This window comes from Zootoca vivipara, chromosome 2 (assembly GCF_965207765.1).
Source record: "Zootoca vivipara chromosome 2, rZooViv2.hap1.1, whole genome shotgun sequence".
Lineage (NCBI taxonomy): Eukaryota > Metazoa > Chordata > Lepidosauria > Squamata > Lacertidae > Zootoca > Zootoca vivipara.
The window spans coordinates 110,898,387-110,917,159 of record NC_142584.1 but is presented as its reverse complement, the minus strand read 5'-3'; the positions used below and the strand labels follow the sequence as shown (position 1 = coordinate 110,917,159).

The following is an 18,773-nucleotide window of genomic DNA, read 5'->3' as shown; positions in this document are numbered from 1 at the left end:
AGTTCTAAAGCACATCAAAGTGGAAGTAGATAAATAGGTAAATGGCATTTCTGTGCGCTGCTCTGGTTTGCCAGAAGCGGCTTTGTCATGCTGGCCACATGACCCGGAAGCTGTCTGCGGACAAACGCCAGCTCCCTCGGCCAATAATGCGAGATGAGCACCACAACCCCAGAGTTGGCCACAACTGGACCTAATGGTCAGGGGTCCCTTTACCTTTACCTAAGTTTGTTGTCGGCAACCGCTCTTTCAATATATGGGTCTGGTGACTTCTGTTATCTTTTTCAATAATTTTTTTATTTTGCCTTTAAGAGGGTGTGCAAGTTAGTGGCCAACACCACACTATGTGCTGTGTGAAGAGGAGAATCACCAAAACCTGGGAGCTAATCCTTTCCCTCAATCTATAAAAACATCAGCACTCCTATGTCTACTCAGAAGTAAATCCCATTAAGTTCAAAGGGACTTGCTCCCAGGGAAGTGGGCCCAGGGCTGTAGCTTTAATTTCCTCTTCGCTCCATAGAGCTCAAAGGAGATTAGAAAGACCCGCTGCCTTCACTTTCTCTTCCCATTTGAGAATCAGCATTTGGGTGGCAGGACTATGGCAGAAATGTGGAAATGAAGTGCCTCTCCTTATGTGTGATACCCCATCCGCTTGGCACGGGTTGAAATTGAGATAGGAAGCTGATTGTCTCCCCAGTTGAAGGGGTTCTGACTCCGGTAGGAAGTCCAAAACCTCCGGAGAGAGCAAACTTGAATGCTCCTTTCTGGTAGGAAAATGACAGAGACCAAACCAGAATTAGAGAAAGCAAGGCAGCTGATTAAGCATGATCTTTATTATTAAGGGGGGGGGAACAGCTGTTGGCAACAGGGTTCCCACTCACGCTGCAGGCGTTGGAGGAGGAACCCTGAACAAAAGATATCCTTTACATTTATACCCTTCAATCTCTATACAGTAGATGTCAGAAGAGGCACGGCTGCAAAATATGTTGAAGAGGATTTTTCACAGGTAAGTGGTGTGTTGAGGAAGGGTCAAATGGTGGTGTTAGTTTGTGATTGCTACGGTATACAAGAAGTGTTTGGGTTGTATTTGACAAGTGTTAATTTGTTTTTCCTATACAGTGGTGCCTCGCTAGATGAATTTAATTCATTCCACGGGTCAATTCTTATAACGAAAAATTCATCTAGCAAATCCCATAGGAATGCATTGAATTTTTTTATTTTTATTTTTTGCCCATAGGAACGCATTAATTGAATTTCAATGCATTCCTATGGGAAACCGCGATTTGCTAGACACATTTTTTGTAAAGCGAATTCGTCTAGCGAGGCAACCTTCACTCGAAAAATAGATTTGTTAAGCGAAAAAATTGACTTACAGGGCGTTCGTCTAGTGAGGCACCACTGTATCTACAGGAAAACAATGGAACTGTCTGAAGATGAGACAGGAGATTGGGAGCCGCTAATCAGTGTGGGTGTGATGTCCTAATCACACGTGTTGCATGCACACGAAAGCTCATACCAATGACAAACTTAGTTGCTCTCTAAGGTGCTACTGGAAGGAATTGTTTTATTTTGGTCCTAATCAGTGTTTCCTTTATTTCAGTTACAGGTAGGTAGCCGTGTTGGTCTGACATAGTCGAAACAAAATTTAAAAATTCCTTCCAGCAGCACCTTAAAGACCAACTAAGTTTTTTATTTTGGTATGAGCTTTCGTGTGCATGCACACTTCTTCAGATACCTTTATTTCAATACAGTAAAATATTCTAAACTTGTATATTCATGTGTCTTCATTGTAGACCCAGTAGGTGGCGCTGGAGAATACATTTTGACAACAGTAGCAGCCAGCGTGAAACCAAGTTTCCTTATAATTTGGTTACAAGGAGATACAGGTTTTATACAAAGGATAAAATTTTATGAAAACAGGACATGGCATGGTATATTTGATTACAGTGCATGCATTAAAACAAGAATATAATAAAACAAAGGGAACAAAGAATACAGACAGTGTTAGTCGGAAGCTGGAACATACGGGGTATATACAGATACTTAGTGTCCCCTCTTTGTTCATGGAAACATTGTGAGCATCTGTTATTCTTACAACAAAATGGTTAAGTAACAAAGTGGGGGTGGTGTGGCAAACTATTGCTGTGGGGATCAGATGGGATATCACCCTGTTTATATCCGGGGGGGGGGGGTGTCATGTGGGGTGGATGGGGCTATTACACCACCGAGTCTGAAATAACATACGGTAGGAGCAACAAGAAGAAGCATATTTAATAAACTCAAGCAGGTTAACACATGGAACATTTGTTCAGACATGTTACACAAAAGGATAAGAGGTGATCTCTAAAAACATATGCAGTCATACATCTAGATACATTGCCTTCAGGTAATGGAATTTCACGTTACGGAGAATTTCATGTTCATTCTTTCCAGAACTAACTGAAAGTTCTCGAAGATTCCAGAGGATTCAGAAAGCTGGACCTTTCGTCAAGGCCACATCTGCGAGAGGAGCTGCTTCTGTTCTAACAGAAGCTGTATAAAAACTATGTTTAGTCTGCATTTATCTGGCAAGCCGACAGAATGCAAGAGAGGGAAGAGCAGGGCATTGCGGGTCGCGAAAAGCAAAGCCTGGAAAACTCTAACTAACAAACGCTTAAGGATACAAACACTGTAAATGGGAACCATTATGCTTTTGACCCGGTAGTAAAATACTTTTGTCTGTGCTTAATTGCCTCTGTGATTTATTGCTTTGTTGTCTGGGTCAGGGCTCCTGAAGCGCTTTGATGTTGTGCATCTCTCTGATGATTTAGGACTGCTGGCACTGAAAAGCAGGGAACTGGGGAACTTGTCTGTCTCTACACTCAAGAGACTGTCAGGTGGCCTCTGGCAAACATGTAAAAGAAGGGCTGGAGGGTCTCTCCTGAGAAGGAGGCTGCCGGGAATGTGCAAAGGAGATCTGCTGTATCTGCATCGTAAAAGGACACCCGTCCCCCTTCACAGTTCAGGGCCACTCGGATCCTCTTGGGCTCCCCACCCAGCATCGAAACAGGGTGCCCATCGTGGGTGGAGACCCTGTATTGATCACCCCACTTCCCTATGCGCCAAACCCCTTCCTTAGGACCAGGGATTAAATTGCCTTTCCTCTTCACAGACTCTCTGGCCACCCCCATGGCCCATTCCCCCTCTCTCATCAAAATCAACTCCCAGAAATATCTGTCTTCCTTGAACGCCTCACATGCCAGCACATAGACATGTGTGTCAAATCTCTCAGGGTTGTTTGCCATCTCTTGACACTCTTTTACCCGACTCCTTTCCCTAGGAGCAAAAGAGAAAAGACACTTCCTCTTTATAGATCTTCTGGCAACCCCCACCCCCCATCTCTCCTCTCTTCCCACAGTGACCTCCCAGAAATGTCTGCCTGATGTGAACCCCTCACATCCCAGCACATAGCCACGCATGTCAAATCTCTCAGGGTTGTTTGGCAGGTCTTGGTAGACTTTCCCCCGAATCACTCTCTTTCGATCCTCAGACAGGATGAGGTAATGATTTGCTGTGTCTGGATCCAAAGTTACGTTTTCTGTGGGGGCAGATGAGGAAGGAGAAGAAAAACAATGTCAACTGAGAGCTGACTTTTCTTTAGGCACATGACAGAAATAGCATCCCCTCTGAAACGAACAGGGACTCCATGGCTCTGCATTCGAGAGAAGGATGTTCATCAAGTTCTTAATAAGGATTCTTGAAACATTTGCTGTTATTTCAAGTGTTTGAAGTACTTAAGACACATTATCTACATAGAACCGTTGCAAGGACCCTGTAAGTTAACTCAAATTTACTATTCCTATTTTTTTCAGATGGGAGGACTGAGGCTGAGAGACTGGCTTGTCTAAGGCCACCCCCACCGTTCATGGCAGAAGGGAGTCAAAGCAGGGACTCCCTCATTCACATCAATCTTTTACCTCATATGGCAGAACATGCTTGACAGGCCAGGTAAAACTGGCAGCGGGTGCTCTCACCCTCCTTGTAACCACCATTCAAGTTTCAGTTGTATATTTAAATAATGTTATATTCCATCCTTCCAGGTAGTGTATAAAAGGCAAGAAAGTGGTTAGGCTTCCCCATCCCCCATGTGCAATGTCCTACTTGGTATTCCTGAAAGCACATTGTATAATTGTAGAGTCGGAAGGGACCCCAAGGGTCATCTAGTCCAACCCGCTGCAATGCTGGAATCTCAACTAAAGCATCCATGCCACATGACCATCCCAACGTCTGATTAAAAACCTCCAAGGAAGGAGAGTCCCCTTCAACAAGAAGATCCAGATGTTCCAGGATGGAAGGCCTCAACCCCAGTCCCCCCCTGCTCCTGGCTCGCTCTTTGACAGCTCCCCTCCTCCTGCCCCCCCTTACATCAATCTCACGGCCAAAGGGACAGAAGAAATGCCTGAAAAGCTGTAGGTGAGGCTACTTGGGAAATGGGTGAGATGTGTGAAATCACCCAAAGTCTGGCTGAGAGATGTGCAGAGGTCAAGTACAACTCGCAACTTAAGGGAGGGTTACATTCCTGGGGGAGGGACGCGAGTGGCGCTGTGGGTTAAACCACAGCGCCTAGGGCTTGCCGGTCAGGAAGTCGGCAGTTTGAATCCCCACGACGGGGTGAGCTCCCGTTGCTTGGTCCCAGCTCCTGCCCACCTAGCAGTTCGAAAGCATGCCAAAGTGCAAGTAGATAAATAGGAACCGCTACAGCGGGAAGGTAAATGGCGTTTCCATGTGCTGCTCTGGTTCGCCAGAAGTGGCTTTGTCATGCTGGCCAAATGACCTGGAAGCTGTACGCCGGCTCCCTCGGCCAATAATGCGAGATGAGCACGCAACCCCAGAGTCGGTCACGACTGGATCTAATGGTCAGGGCTCCCTTTACATTCCTGGGTAATGAGAATAAGGCAAATTGTACAAAGTCAGAAAACCCCTAGAATCACCCCTGCCATTTGAGATCTCAAGACGGCCCCATGAGATTTCGCAGGAGCCTCTCAGAGCCCAATAAGCATGGCCGAGGTCTTAAAAGCAATTTGTGTGGTGGCTAAACCCTTCATGGCAAAAGCTTTCAAACACCCTTAACCTTGCTGACTGGAATCTGGGAGGCTCCCCGAAGATCCCAGCAAGAAGGGTTTACCGTCCCCTTTCAATTGCCTAAGTAAAATCAGTCATCTACATATGAAAGTGCGGCTTCTAGATATTGAAAGAGAATAAATAAATAAGCCTTCTATTTTCCTGGCTTGGCTAATATTCCCTATGACCTGGAGCTTGTCGTGAACATTTCGAAACATCCAGCTAACAATCCTTTCAGCCCTTCTTTACTACCTCTGAATTTCTTCATGACTCCCTCCAGGAAGGGATGAATATCACAGAAGTCCCAGATCCTCCACTTCAGGGCAGGAGGAAAAGCCACAGGAGGATCCTCTAAGTTCTCCTTCGCCTGAGACCTGGGAGGAGAAGAACAAAGTCAAGCCAACATCCTTCCAATGCAAGGAGGTTTCTGACAGGGCAGGTGTCTCATTCTAATGATAAAGGCATGATGGATATATTATAAAGACTTGGGAGCAGGGATTTTCCTTTGGCAAAAGGGAGAATCTAGATGACGTGTGGATCTAGAAAGCATCTAACAAGTTGAAGGAAAACCGACACAAACCTGCTTCCAAAATATACTGAAGGAAATATATGAATATGAGATTGAAGGCAAGAAGCTGATGTATGCAAATTATTATTTTGAAGAAAAGTGAACAATAATGGGTCCTAATAAAAATAAAAAATCATTCCAGTAGCACCTTAGAGACCAACTAAGTTTGTCATAGGTGTGAGCTTTCGTGTGCATGCACACTTCTTCAGATACTGGGTCCTGACGCAGAGATTTTAGGACTACATCAGTTTTAGTGAAGCATTTCAAGTGATTAATGGCAAAATAAAATAGATCTGGTATGTGCTGTTGGGATATTCCGTTCCACCTTAAGGCAGATGTGGGACTGTTGCGTGTCACATGTCTGTAACACACACCAGCATTGCATGCTGGGAATTTCCGTTTGTGTATTACTGTTCTGTTTTGCTTGGACAAGAAAGAGTTCGGACATGTTTTCTCTTTGTCCTCACTTGCTTCAATAAACTGCTGTAAATTATGCTTACACAAGCCTCACGGTGCCACTTCTGCATTTCTGACACATTTCTGCACCAAGGAGCGGACATCCACTAATGAGATCGGCCAGCAGAGCTGGAGCCAGTTTGGGGCCTGCCAGTTGTCCCGGTTTCCTTGGTGGCATGCTAACATGTGCATTTCTGAAATATAAGGAAGTGCAGAATGCTTTAGAATGGCTTTTGCAATTAACATTATAAATGTATTGTAAAGGTAAAGGGAACCCTGACCGTTAAGTCCAGTCACAGACAACTCTGGGGTTGCGGCGCTCATCTTGCTTTACTGGCCAAGGGAGTCGGCGTTTGTCCGCAGACAACTTCCAGGTCATGTGGCCAGCATGACTAAGTCGCTTCTGGTGAACCAGAGCAGCGCACGGAAACACCGTTTCCCACCAGAGTGGTACATATTTATCTACTTGCACTTTGATATGCTTTTGAACTGCTAGGTTGGCAGGAACTGGGACCGAACAACGGGAGCTCACCCTGTTGCGGGGATTTGAACCGCCGACCTTTCGATCGGCAAACCCTAGGCTCTGTGGTTTAGACCACAACGCCACCCGCATCTGAAATGTATTGTAGCAGAGTGGTTATATTTTAAAAATGGAGAAAATATTAGAGTATTTTCTAAACATGGAAGATTTTCACAATATAAAATTGTTTGGGGACAAGACTCTCAGTGGCTACTATTCACGATGGCTGGGTCCAAGGCAGTGGTTCCTCTGAAACCTCAGGAGGGGAGTGTCCTCTGGGGCTCAGATCCTGATCACGAGTTTCCCAGGGGCATATGGTTAATCATGGGGAAAACAGGATGCTGGACTAGATGGGTCACTGGCCTGATCCAGCAGGGCCCTTTCTCATGTTCTTATGTCTGGGGGAGAACCTGCAGGAGCCTGAAATACACTAGATATTTAGGGGCAAGTTATAGTGAAGATATTTGCTATACAGTATGTCCCCCCTTTTTTCTATCCATTGCAGAGTAAATGAATCCTTCACAGAGAAGGGCCTTCAGAGATATGCAATGGGAGCGGCTTCCTGTCTGTGATTGTAGCTACAAACTACCACAAAAATGTGTCCCTACTTTTGTCTGTGATTTTGTGAAATGGACAATGGATTCCTAAGCTATCTCTGAAAGGAGGAACCGGAGAGTGAGTTTCTCACCCTTTAAACAGGAACTTTCCCAATAGAAGTATCTTAAAGCTGCAGATTTCCATCACTTACCTCTGCAAGAAGCTTCTGATATCCTGGAAGGAGGGAAAGAAAAAGTTATATATGTGGAGCCATTTCTGCACAGAGCCATGCAGCTGAAGCAGAGAGAAACAAAACAAAAGAACCTTGATAAAATACACAGTGCCACATAATTTTGGAATACCATCAGATGTCAAAAGTCAGCCATTCCAGTGATGAGGAATAAAGGGTCCCTTTCTTCTCTTTTGACCAAGTCACCCAAACACCTGAGAGATTCAATCCTACCACCCTGATCTGCCATTTTGCCCCGCAGTGTGTGCTGGTTCCGGGTTCACCTGTGACCAATTTGTTCACTGCTATGTGCATCCCACACACAATCACATCCTATGAACCACCCTGAGACCTGTGGGTATAGGGCGGTATACAAACTAATAATAATAATAATAATAATAATAATAATAATAATAATAATAGGTCACCCCCTCTCTGGCTGGACCCAAGACAGCATCTGAATGAAAAGGTGATTACAATGCCAGTTTGTTTTTATTTATTATTATTATGCTTTATTATGTTTACACACCAACAAAATACACAAAAAATTCAACACTTTATGTTATTTGTTACAAAGTACAAAGTGCCAATTTGGAATGCCTGTGTTGGAGGAAGTATCGGTTGTATTCAACTCGCTTTTACTCAGGCACACTGAAATTAATGAACGTAAGATAGCCATCGCCCATTAATTTCAACCAGTCTACTCTGAGTAAAGGTTAATTGAATACAGAGCTCTATTCTGTGTGAGAATGTTGATATGATGATTGACTGCACCGAATTTCCACTGAAGCGCAATTAAAGTTACCGCCCTTTGATCTACCGTAGCCCTGACTGACGCAGAGGAAATTAACCTCGGAGAGTAGGACCAGAAGAGAAAGCGAAACTGTGGAAATGAAGGTGTCTTTTAAGACTGGAATATATCAGGAAAAAGAAGAAATAGCTGGAAGATTACTATCTCACACAGGAATCTTACTGGACATAAACTCCTCTTGCAAACATAAAAGTCAGTAAATTTGTAACAACGAATGAAAGTCAAGAAATATGTGGCTGTCAAATAAGGGACTAAGATCAGAATGGTGGTAATTGGATTAATCAAGATTATGAAAGCAGTAAGAAATAAGATCATTTGCATCCTGAAATCCAGAACATGGGAAGTCTTCAAAAAATGTTTTAATTTGGCTTCTGAATAATTGGTTGTTATTGTTTTTAATTGGCATTATGATAATGTTGCCTCTATTGGAATTGTGTTGAAATTAAAACAACAACAACCACAATAAAATTACAGAGCTCTATTTGCCTGTGGGCTTCCCAGAGACCTCTGGTTGGCCAATGTGAGAACAGGATGCAGGACTGAAAGGGCCTGAAGTTTGTGTTAAAGATTTGTAGGCTGTCTGTAAATGCCAACTACACCAGTTGGACTTCAGCAGAGTAAGCGCAGGCACAGCAGAAACTTCTTGGTTGCAGGTGAAGGCAAGTAGCTTGACACAGGAACTCACTGCCACAATACTGAGTAACTATATACAAGTTTATTTACAGAAATACAACAAACAGTACATAGATCAGTAATTCTAATTCTCTCTCTACCTCTAACAAACTCCAGCATAACCTCTCACCAGTGGCGTAGCGTGGGTTGTCAGCACCCGGGGCAAGGCAAGTAATTTGCGCCCCATAACCCGTGGATTTTAGCACTAGATTAGTCTCTTCCACTAGATTAGTTAAAGAAACCCTTACCCCCTAAGCACATGTATTGTTTGTAATGAAAATACTGATGTATGGCCTGCCCAGTCAGTGACGGAGAAGAAGTGGGCAGGCTGCTGGTGGTGTTACACAGGGGATACATCAGAAGCATGATCGAGGAGGGCAGCAAATCTCTTAGGGTCTGCCATCTTTAATAGAGGCCTTTCCCAATGGCATGATAGATGGATGGTCATCTGTCATGGATGTGTTAGTTGAGATTCCTGCATTGCAAGGGGATGGCCTAGATGGCCCTTGGGGTCCCTTCCAACTCTATGATGCTATGTTTTAGGGCCTTTCTAGATGACAGTCTCTGGGAATTTACATTTCCTGCTCAAATGATGGTCCTAGCTAAGGACATTATTCAGAGGTTGAATATTCTCAGCTAGTGCCACTGAAGCAAGGAAGCTTGAGCAGCTATTTAAGCAAAATAGGGGGTGGGAAAGAACAAGGCTTCCCTTCCCCCATGATTGTGACCTCAATGTCAAAACCTCCCACCCCGTTGCTTCTGCTTTTCTGAATTCTTCTGAAGTTGCACCCTTCCCCTCCACAGCACTGGAGTGCAATTGTCTCCTGTGATGCATCAACAATAGCAAAAGATAAGAGGGAGCAGATTTGCATGAACTCTGACAGCCACCAGAAGAAAGTGCATATTGTAATATTGCTTGTCAGAATTTATTAAAAATTACTGCCTTTCACTTGTACTCTGTGTACACCATTCTGCACAAGAGTTGGTAAGCAGCTTGCTTGCTTATTTGGATATCCTCTGCTTTTAATATTTGAAAAAGCGATTTGCCTCAGTACATCTGGAACAAAAGGAACATGCTGCAGCGGACTGGCAAACCATTAATGCCTTTATTGTATATAGGTTCAGGAGATCACAACCAATAAAGGCTAGATTCCATACTAATCAACTACAGCCACACATCATGTCATGCTCCTTAATATGATAGACATTGAAATGTATACACAGAGTACTGCACTTGGCTTGGAAATTCCAGCTTAAAATAACAGATACAAAGGGAGGTCTTCCACACAGAGCCATAGTGGTGTCCACACTCATGCCCCAAATAAGAGAGGCCTGCATTAACCATCTCTCAAAGGGTGGATGCTCACAAATGCTGCAAATACATTTTTGACCAAACATACGAAGGGACCATGACGACACACACAAGGAGTAACACTTTATCTCTGGGGAAATCATTCAAGAAGCCACAAAGCTTTACACGTCTCGGAGACAGGGGTCAGCATATGAAGGCAATATAGTGCAAATCAGGAAGACCCCCCCAAAATGCCCCCAAGCAACCATCTATGCTTGTCCCAAGGCAGAGATCTTGAGAGGCTTTATGCAACCTTTCTAGAGGCCGGGAAGCAAGGTGAATGTAGAAACTCTTCCCCCCCACTGCCAAAGCCTCCCCCCCCCATTGCCTTCTGGGCTCTGAAGACTCTTGTGAGATCTCACACAGTCCCTTCCAACAGTTTTCCCCAGTCTCTTGCCCTTGTATCACAAACGAAAGGCTCCAGGCCTCCATCACGCTGTGAATTTTGGGCTGAATGTACTCAACTAACAAACAGGTCTCTTTGGATATGGAGATTTTGCTGAATTGCCACATAGGCCTCTCTGAGTAGCAGCAAGAAAAGAGATTTTGGAACTTCCATCTCTATGGTCAGTGGAGGTCTTGGGGGAGGAAAAGGGAATCTGAGAGCAGGATTGAGGCTGAGGATGGTTTTAAGTTTTAAGTGATTCTATTCATAAAAGTTGATGGTATTGTCCCTAGAAATCTTAAGTCAGAATTGGAAGTTGGAGAAAGAACTACACTGAAACAGGAATGTGTTGGGGGGTAGCTGTTGTTTCCTAAATTATTTTCTTGCTTCTTTCCTCCTATACACCTCCTTGACTGACAGAAGTAGCTGATTCCCAAGGGAGAGAGAACAGGCAAGTTTGGGGACAGACAGGAGACCCAGTCAATCAGTATCATTTACAAAGCTAGCTAGAGAAGGGAGAGTTGCATCATTGACACAAGGGATGGCCAATCACAGTTCGGCAAATATGGTTTCTCAAGTTCTTGTCAGCTCAGTCCTGAAGAGGAGACTGAATGTGCCATGATGGCGATGAATATAAGCTTGTCTATCTCCACCCTCTGTCAAGAGAGTGTCAGGTTTGCTTCCTCGCTCACGAAAAAGATGGGCTTGAGGGTCTCTCCAGAGAAGGAGGCTTCTGAGAATGAGTGGAGGAGGACTGCTGTATCTGCATCGTAAAAGGACACCCGTCCCCCTTCAAAGTTCAGGGTCACTCGGATCCTTTTGGGCTCCCCACCCAGCAAGGAAACAGGGGGCCCAGCTAAGTTGGAGACCCTGTATTGACCATCCAACTTCCCTATGCGCCAGATCCCTTCCTTAGGGCCAGGGATTAACACGCCTTTCCTCTTCACAGACTCTCTGGCCACCCCCACTCCCCATCTCTCTTCACTCCCCACAGCGACTTCCCAGAAATGTCTGCCTTCCTTGAACTCCTCACATCCCAGCACATAGGCATGTTGGTCAAATCTTTTAGGGCTGTTTGGCAGGTCTTGACACACTTCTCCCTCTCTCACACTCTTTCGATCCTCAGACAGGATGAGCCAGGGATTTGCTGTGATTGGATCCAAAGTTATGTTTTCTGTGGGTGCAGAGGAGGAAAGAGAAGAGAAATGACGTCAACTGGGAAGCTGACTCATTTTTAGGCACATGACAGAAATAGCATCCCCTCTGAAATGAACAGGGACTCCATGGCTCTGCATTCGAGAGAGGGATGTTCATCAAGTTCTTAATAAGGATTTTTGAAACATTTGCAGTTCTTTCAAGTGTCTGAAGTACTTAGCACACATTATCTACATAGAACCCTTGCAATAACCCTGTAAGTTGAGTCAATCTTACTTTGCCCATTTTTCAGATGGGAGGACTGAGGCTGAGAGACAACGGCTTGTCTAAGGCCAGCCCCACCCCCCACAGTTTATGGCAGAAGGGAGTCAAAGCAGGGACTCCCTCATTCAAATCTTAATATTTTACCTCACATCACATGGCAGACCAAGCTTAACATGCCAGGTAAATCTGGCAGAAGGTGCTCTCACCCTCCTTGTAACCACCATTCCAGTTTCAGTTACATTTTTAATGTAATGTTATTCCCCATCCTTCCAGGTAATTTATAAAAAAGCTAGAAAGTGGCTAGGCGACCCCGACCCCAAGTGAAATGTCCTACTTGGGATTCTTGAAAGCGCATCGTATAATTGTAGAGTTGGAAGGGACCCCAAGGGTCATCTAATCCAATCCCCTGCAAGGCAGGAAACATTATCAAAGCATTCCTGACCCAACGTCTGATTAAAAGCCTCCAAGGAAGGAGAGTCCACCACCCTCCGAGGGCCTCCCTTCAGTGCCATGCAGGAGTCTGGCAGCCTTTGGGCCTGTGATTTGTTTCCCCCAGCCAAACTATGAGCAGTCAGCCAAGAACAAACTTGATTATCTCCTGTGGTTTGGTTAGAGTGATGCAGAATATGTATACTTTTATCTTTTAAATTGACAACTATTACATTGTTGATACTATGAATAGCTTTCTTTTCCTATGAATTGTGTTAATGCATTTGTTGTTGGAATCCCAAGATAAAAGGTGAGAATATGAATATAGATATTAAATGTGGATAGATAGATAGAAGCCAAGTAAGAGTTTCCTTTATGCTACCATCTGCTGTACTTTTTTCAGCTCTTATGATTCCATTTTTGTGGTGTCCAGGATCAGGCCAGATGGGACTTCTGTCTTCCCATTGAGCCTTTCTCCCTGGTCTCTGGAGTAATTCTGTCCTGCTGTGCCCTGCTCTTTTAAGTTTACTCAGGTTTCTCTAGTCTGCCATCATGTTGAAGCAGAGAAGTCATGTCTCCCCTCCAATACAAAGGCTGAGGGAAGACCCCCATCTTGCAGGGAAGCCGGGCCCCTGGAGTTGACACTCAGGCAGCCCCCACCTCCCTGCCATTGACACCAGAACACAATTAGCTTTTCGCCCTCAAAGGTTGTTGCAGCCATTTTCTGAGCTATTTTTGATCATACATTTCCCACTCTTACACCTTACTCTTACATAAACTCCCCTAAAAGGGGTGGGGATCTTGTATGGCTCAAAGGGATATTTCCCCCTCATGTGCCAGGAGCATTTGGCTTCACATCACCCCTGTGTCTTATTGAGATTCGGCACCGAAAAGCCAGCCATCCTGGGCTGGGGGCTTCCTAAGAGTCTGCAGGCTCAGGCCAAGAGCCCGTCTAGCCCAGCATGCTACTCTCACTGAACAGATGCCTCTGGGAAAGAAGGGGAAAGAAGGCATGGACGGAAGAGCTGCAGTGGCCTGGTCTTCTGAGAAGCGGATCCCATCTCTCCTGAACTGGTGCCTCTGTTTGACCCAAAATGACTAGGGAAACCCAGCCAGATGGGCGGGGTATAAATAATAAATTATTATTATTATTAAATGTACCTTTTCGCAGCTGAAGTCCATATTCCATAGTGTCTGGAAGAGAAAAGGGAACAGAGATTTAGCATCACACCATCATTTAGAGCACAAACCTGGCAACAACTATATGAGCTCATGAGATTGTAGCCAGGTATTGTGGACTACAAGTCCCATCATCCCTAATCATGGGACATGCCAGCTGGAGATTATGGAAGTTGCAGTTAAAACCATCTGAAACCATGCTGGCTATCCCTGCATAACCAGGGCAAGGGTGCTGTTAAGGTTCAGGCCTGCCCAAATCTTGGGAGGAGGAGCAGGACCCCCAGAAGATCTCCCCGTCAACAAGAAGATCTAGATGTTCCAGGATGGGAGGCCTCAACCCCAGTCCCTTCTGCTCCTGGCTGGCTCTTGGACAGCTCCCCTCCTTCTGCCCCCACCTTACATCAATCTCAGGGCCAAAGGAACAGGAGAAATGCCTGAAAAGCTGTAGGTGAGGCTACTTGGGAAATGGGCGAGATGTGTGAAAGCACCTAATGCCTGGCCGAGAGATATGAAGAGGTCAGTGACAACTCACAACTTAAGGGAGGGTTACATTCCTGGTGATTGTGCATCCTGGCACTGCTAACGAGCTGGAGCGTTTCATGAACAATTTTAAATATTCAGTATAAAATATTTTCAGCTCTTCTTTACTACCTCTGAATTTCTTCATGACAGCCTCCAGGAAGGGATTTATATCACAGAAGTCCCAGATCCTCCACTTCAGGGCAGGAGGAAAAGCCACAGGAGATTCCTCCTTCACCTGAGACCTGGGGGGAAAGAACAAAGTCAATCACCATCCTTCCAATTCAAGCAACTTTCAGACAGGGCAGGTGTCTCATCCTGATGATTAAGGCACGATGAAGACTTGAGAGCAGGATTTTTTATGATGACAAAAGGGAGCATATTGTTTACGTGTGGATCTAGAGAGCACCTAACAAGTGGAAGGAAAACCGACACACACCTGCTTCCAAAACATACTGAAGGAAATATATGAATATGAGATTGAAGGGAAAGAAGCTGATACATGCAACTTTTTTTTTTGAAGAAAAGTGAACAATACTGGGTCCTTCCGCAGAGATTTTAGGACTACACCAGTTTTAGTGAAGCGTTTCAAGTGGCCTTCAGAGATATGCAATGGAGGGGAACGAGGAATGGCTTCCTTCTGATGATTGTAGATGAGACCAATGACTACGAAAACGTGTCCCTATTTTTGCTGGGATGTTGTGAGATGGACGATGGGAGACCTAAAGCTGTCTCTGTAAGGAGGGACTGCAGAGGGAGTGTAACACCCATTAAACAAGAATGTTCCTAGCATCATAATAAGGCAGGGGTTTTCTTAAAGCAGCAGATTTCCATCACTTACCTCTGCAAGAAGCTTCTGATATCCTGGAAGGAAAGAAAGAAAAAGATATCCATGGAGCCATTTCTGCAGAGAGCCCTGCGGTCAGTTATAAATACTAAGCCGATAAAATACTAAGCCGATAAAATATGCAGTGCACATAATTTTGGAATAACCATCAGATGACAAAAGTCAGCCATTCCAGTGATGACTAATAAAAGGTCCCTTTCTTCCCTTTTGGCCAAGTCACCCAAACACCTGAGAGATCAATCCAATCACCCTGATCTGCCATGTTCACCTGCAACCAGTCGGTCCTCTGATATGTGCATCCCACACTCAATCATATCCTGAGAACCACCCTGAGACCTGTGGGAATAGGGCGGTATACAAAATTATTTTAATAATAATAATAATAAGTCATCCCGTCTCTGGCTGGACCCAAGACAGCATCTGAATGAAAAAGTGATGCAGTGCCAATTTGGAATGCCTGTGTTGGAGGCAGTATCTGTTGTATTCAACTCGCTATTACTCAGACACACTGAGATTAATGAATCTAATTAATGAACCTAAGATAGTCATCCACATTAATTTCAATCAGTCTACTCTGAGTAAAAGTTAATTGCATACAGAGCTCTATTGGCCTGTGGTCTTCCCAGAGACCTCTGGTTGGCCAATGTGAGAACAGGATGCAGGACCAAAGGGGCCTGTGGTTTGATCTAGCAGGGCCCTTCGTGCCAACCCCGGGGGCTCAGGGGTGACGACTTGAACAAAATATTGGGGGGGAGGGAAGCAGGTAATCTCCGCCCCACATAATCAATCACAGGATGCAGTACACACACCCCATTTCAATAGAAATGCCCATTATTAGGGGGGCTGGCCCCCTCAAATATTTTATTGGGGCGTCCAAGGGACCTCAGCCCCTCAGAGTTAGCTCCTATGCCAGGGCTGACACTTTTTACAATTCATGTACTGCTTGTTTCTCTTACAAAAAGTATTTTTATGTGGGGGAGGACTAAGAAAAGCCTGTAGTCTGAAGCAACACACTCCACCCTCTCTCATCAAGATGAGGCCTGACCTGCAGGAGTTCACTGGCTGGTTCCTGAAGCTTCTCCTCCATCTCCCAAATGGCGTGTTCAAAACAGGAGAGTTCCCCGGAGAGTCTGGCCAGGTGCTCCTCCCTTTTCTTTGCAATCTCCTTCTCCACTTCTGCCATCTGGGCCAGAAGAAGCTTCTCTTGTTCTTCCAGAAACTGGTGCATCTGCCTGATCTCAGCCACCATCTTTTCCCTCTCTGCTTCCATTTGCTTCTGTACCAGCAAAAACAGAAAAAGGAAGAGAACCTATCAGGCTTGCATATAGTCTAATGTTGCAGGATGAAAATACCAGTTATCAGAATTCACTTGGAAGGGCAAGTCTGACATTTTAGAGAGATCATTCCAGCAGGAAAAGAGTTTCATAAAAATGTAGAAGTCCATCCCCTCCTTCAAATGGTCTTCCATGCCCTGTGGGTAATCAGACTGTTCAAAAAGAAACCCCTTTCTATATTCCATATTTATTTCCCCCCAGATATGGATTCTAAACTATAGTACTTTTCCACCTTAAACTAATAATGATGCTTACAAGAAGGTCTTGGCTTTCCTTTTCTGTGTCTGCTTTAAATACCAGAATTTTATTTCTCTCCTTCCTCAAATTGTCCAGGCAGCTGCTGATCTGATCCTGAAAACAAAACAAAATCAAAGTTTGGTTGCTTTTTTCATTGTTGGAGTTCAATATTCATAATAACAGGAAAGATGAATCATATGCTTGCTCTCTGATCCCAAGTCTGTGATCTTTGCCTGGGTCTCCCAAGTGCCTTCTTCATCCAGGGAGCCTGTGGCACAATGGGTCAGTGTGTCTGGCTGTTAACCAGAAGGTTGGTGGTTCAAGCCCAACCAGGGACGACAGTGGGCAGAATTCCTGCATTGCAGGGGGTTGGTCTAGATGGCCCTCCCTCAGGGTCCCTTCCAACTCTACAATTCTATCGCTGCCACCTCCATTGCTCCTCCCTCCAGCCCTTTCATAGGAGAGCTGCTTCCAGAGGAAGAGCTGTGGATGAGTTACTCCTGCATGCAGGTAGGGGGGCATTGGGGGCACTGTACTCCCCTGAAAGGGAAAAAGAAATGTTTATTGAACAGAGTTTCAGAAAATGAGTTTTATAAGGCTGCACTAAAGCTCTTGCTGTGAGTGACTCTTTTGCCGGTAGAGGGGAGAATACCTTAAAACTTTTTCTTGCAAGACGCCTTCTCTGTAGCTATTTCACCCTCACCATCCCCAAAGGAAACCCAGAGAGATTTCATACCTTGTACTCCTGGAAAGCCTCCTCCAGAAGAATCGCCTTGTGGCTTTTGTGCTCCTTGGATACAATACACACGACACAGATGGGGCTTTCGTCCTCCTTGCAGAACAGCTTGAGGGGCTCCTGGTGCTTCTCGCAGATCTTCCCCTTTCCTTCCGCCTCCATTTCTCCATGAAGACGGAAATTCCCGGCTGTAAGTCTTTCCACAACATTTGCCAGCGGCCGATTGGGGATGAGATTCCTGTGCAGAATGATTTTTCTGCACTGAGGGCAGGAAGCCTCTCCCTCGGATTCCCCCCAGTACTGGATCAGGCAGGATCGGCAGAAGTTGTGCCCGCACTCCGGGATGATCACAGGATCCCTGAAATACTCCAGGCAGATGCAGCAAGTGGCTTCCTCGCAGAGATCCTGCACGGGACCCCCATAAGTAGCCATGGCTGCTGCCTCACCAGGAAGAGAGAGATGGTTTCGTTTTCTCTCGTTTGCGTCTGCAAAGGGGCGTGTTTCCTTTCCAGGAAATTCAGACGATGGCTCGAAATCACTGCTTGCCTGAAGAGAGAGGGAGTGAGCTGAGACGCAGAGTCTTTGCAGCATGGGAATTTATATATTAAAAAGAAAGGGCATAAATCCTGGCTGCCGATTTAAGGAGCCATTTCTCAAAGGAGATGGAAGCGAGTTTTGTTTTTTTAATTGAGCTTCATGTCAGTCTCAGATTTATTTGAAAGCCAGTGAATGAATCTGAATCTTGCAAGCCCTTCCCACCCAATTGCTCAAACTCACACACCCTTATCCAGCTGCAAGACCCAGAAGTTCAGACTCCAAGGAGCATCGCAGCCGGAGCCTAACCCGCCACTGTGATGCACATTCCCACGGGACAATTGCACACTCATCCGCAGCCAGTGAGAACATGAGATGGAGGCTGGAGGATTTCTAAGCTGCTCTCCAGCTCCGGCGTCTTCCCAGTCCTGTCCACCCACTCGTCCCATCTCCAGCCCCTCTAATGGTCTTCATTTTTAGAGGCTTTCCCAGAAGGACATACAGTATTTGATTATGATTTTTGCCGAGGGGGGGGAGTGGGCACAAGGATGTAGCATTTATTTCCTCTTTGCTCCACAGAACTCAGAAGAGATTAAAAAGATCTCCCTTCACTTCCTCTTCCTATTTGAGCAGTGGGACAATGTCAGAAATGTTTCTTTGATGCCCCCTTGGCCCTGTTCCCAGTTCTTCAGTTGTCTCATTGCCATGGCAGATAAGGGTGAGTCTCACTTGCCCAAAGGACTTGGAATACATGCTGAAGTTGCGGAGACAAACATCAGGAAATGGTTTAATAAATACCCCCATCACCTTTCTCCAAGTAGCCCTTGCAGTTCAATGCAGTTCAACAAAAGCCTCCAGAATTCTCTCTTCAATCCCCTCCACAGCCCCCCTACCGTTGTCATTCTTTATTCTG

General features: G+C 45.2%; 1 protein-coding gene across 5 annotated transcripts; it reads right to left on the bottom strand.

Moving 5' to 3' along the window:
- Positions 1 to 2,250: 2,250 nt before the first annotated feature.
- LOC118080120 (E3 ubiquitin-protein ligase TRIM11-like) lies at positions 2,251 to 18,004 on the bottom strand. Of its 5 annotated transcripts, XM_088663570.1 has the most exons (8): positions 17,327 to 17,961; positions 16,609 to 16,704; positions 16,065 to 16,295; positions 15,014 to 15,036; positions 14,305 to 14,417; positions 13,636 to 13,668; positions 11,595 to 11,800; positions 2,844 to 3,179 (listed from the first exon to the last, which is right to left on the bottom strand). In XM_088663570.1, exons 1-8 carry the CDS (start codon positions 17,915 to 17,917, stop codon positions 2,859 to 2,861), a joined length of 1,614 nt encoding a protein of 537 aa, XP_088519696.1. In that variant the 5' UTR covers positions 17,918 to 17,961; the 3' UTR covers positions 2,844 to 2,858. The 5 variants fall into 5 exon arrangements, with proteins under 5 accessions (XP_088519695.1, XP_088519694.1, XP_088519693.1 ...); XM_088663567.1 differs by lacking the exon at positions 11,595 to 11,800 and having other exon boundaries at positions 2,829 to 3,574; positions 17,327 to 17,990; XM_060270949.2 differs by lacking the exon at positions 2,844 to 3,179 and having other exon boundaries at positions 8,919 to 11,800; positions 17,327 to 17,939.
- Positions 18,005 to 18,773: the final 769 nt, after the last annotated feature.

Excerpts from the sequence above, each read along its gene's own strand:
- LOC118080120 (XM_088663567.1), bottom strand. The coding sequence starts at position 17,917 with ATGCTGCAAAGACTCTGCGTCTCAGCTCACTCCCTCTCTCTTCAGGCA. Across the intron at positions 16,705-17,326 it reads AGGCTTTCCAGGAGTACAAG|GATCAGATCAGCAGCTGCCT; the intron begins GTATGAAATCTC and ends TTTTGTTTTCAG. Across the intron at positions 14,418-15,013 it reads ATCAGAAGCTTCTTGCAGAG|GTCTCAGGTGAAGGAGGAAT; the intron begins GTAAGTGATGGA and ends CTTTCCCCCCAG.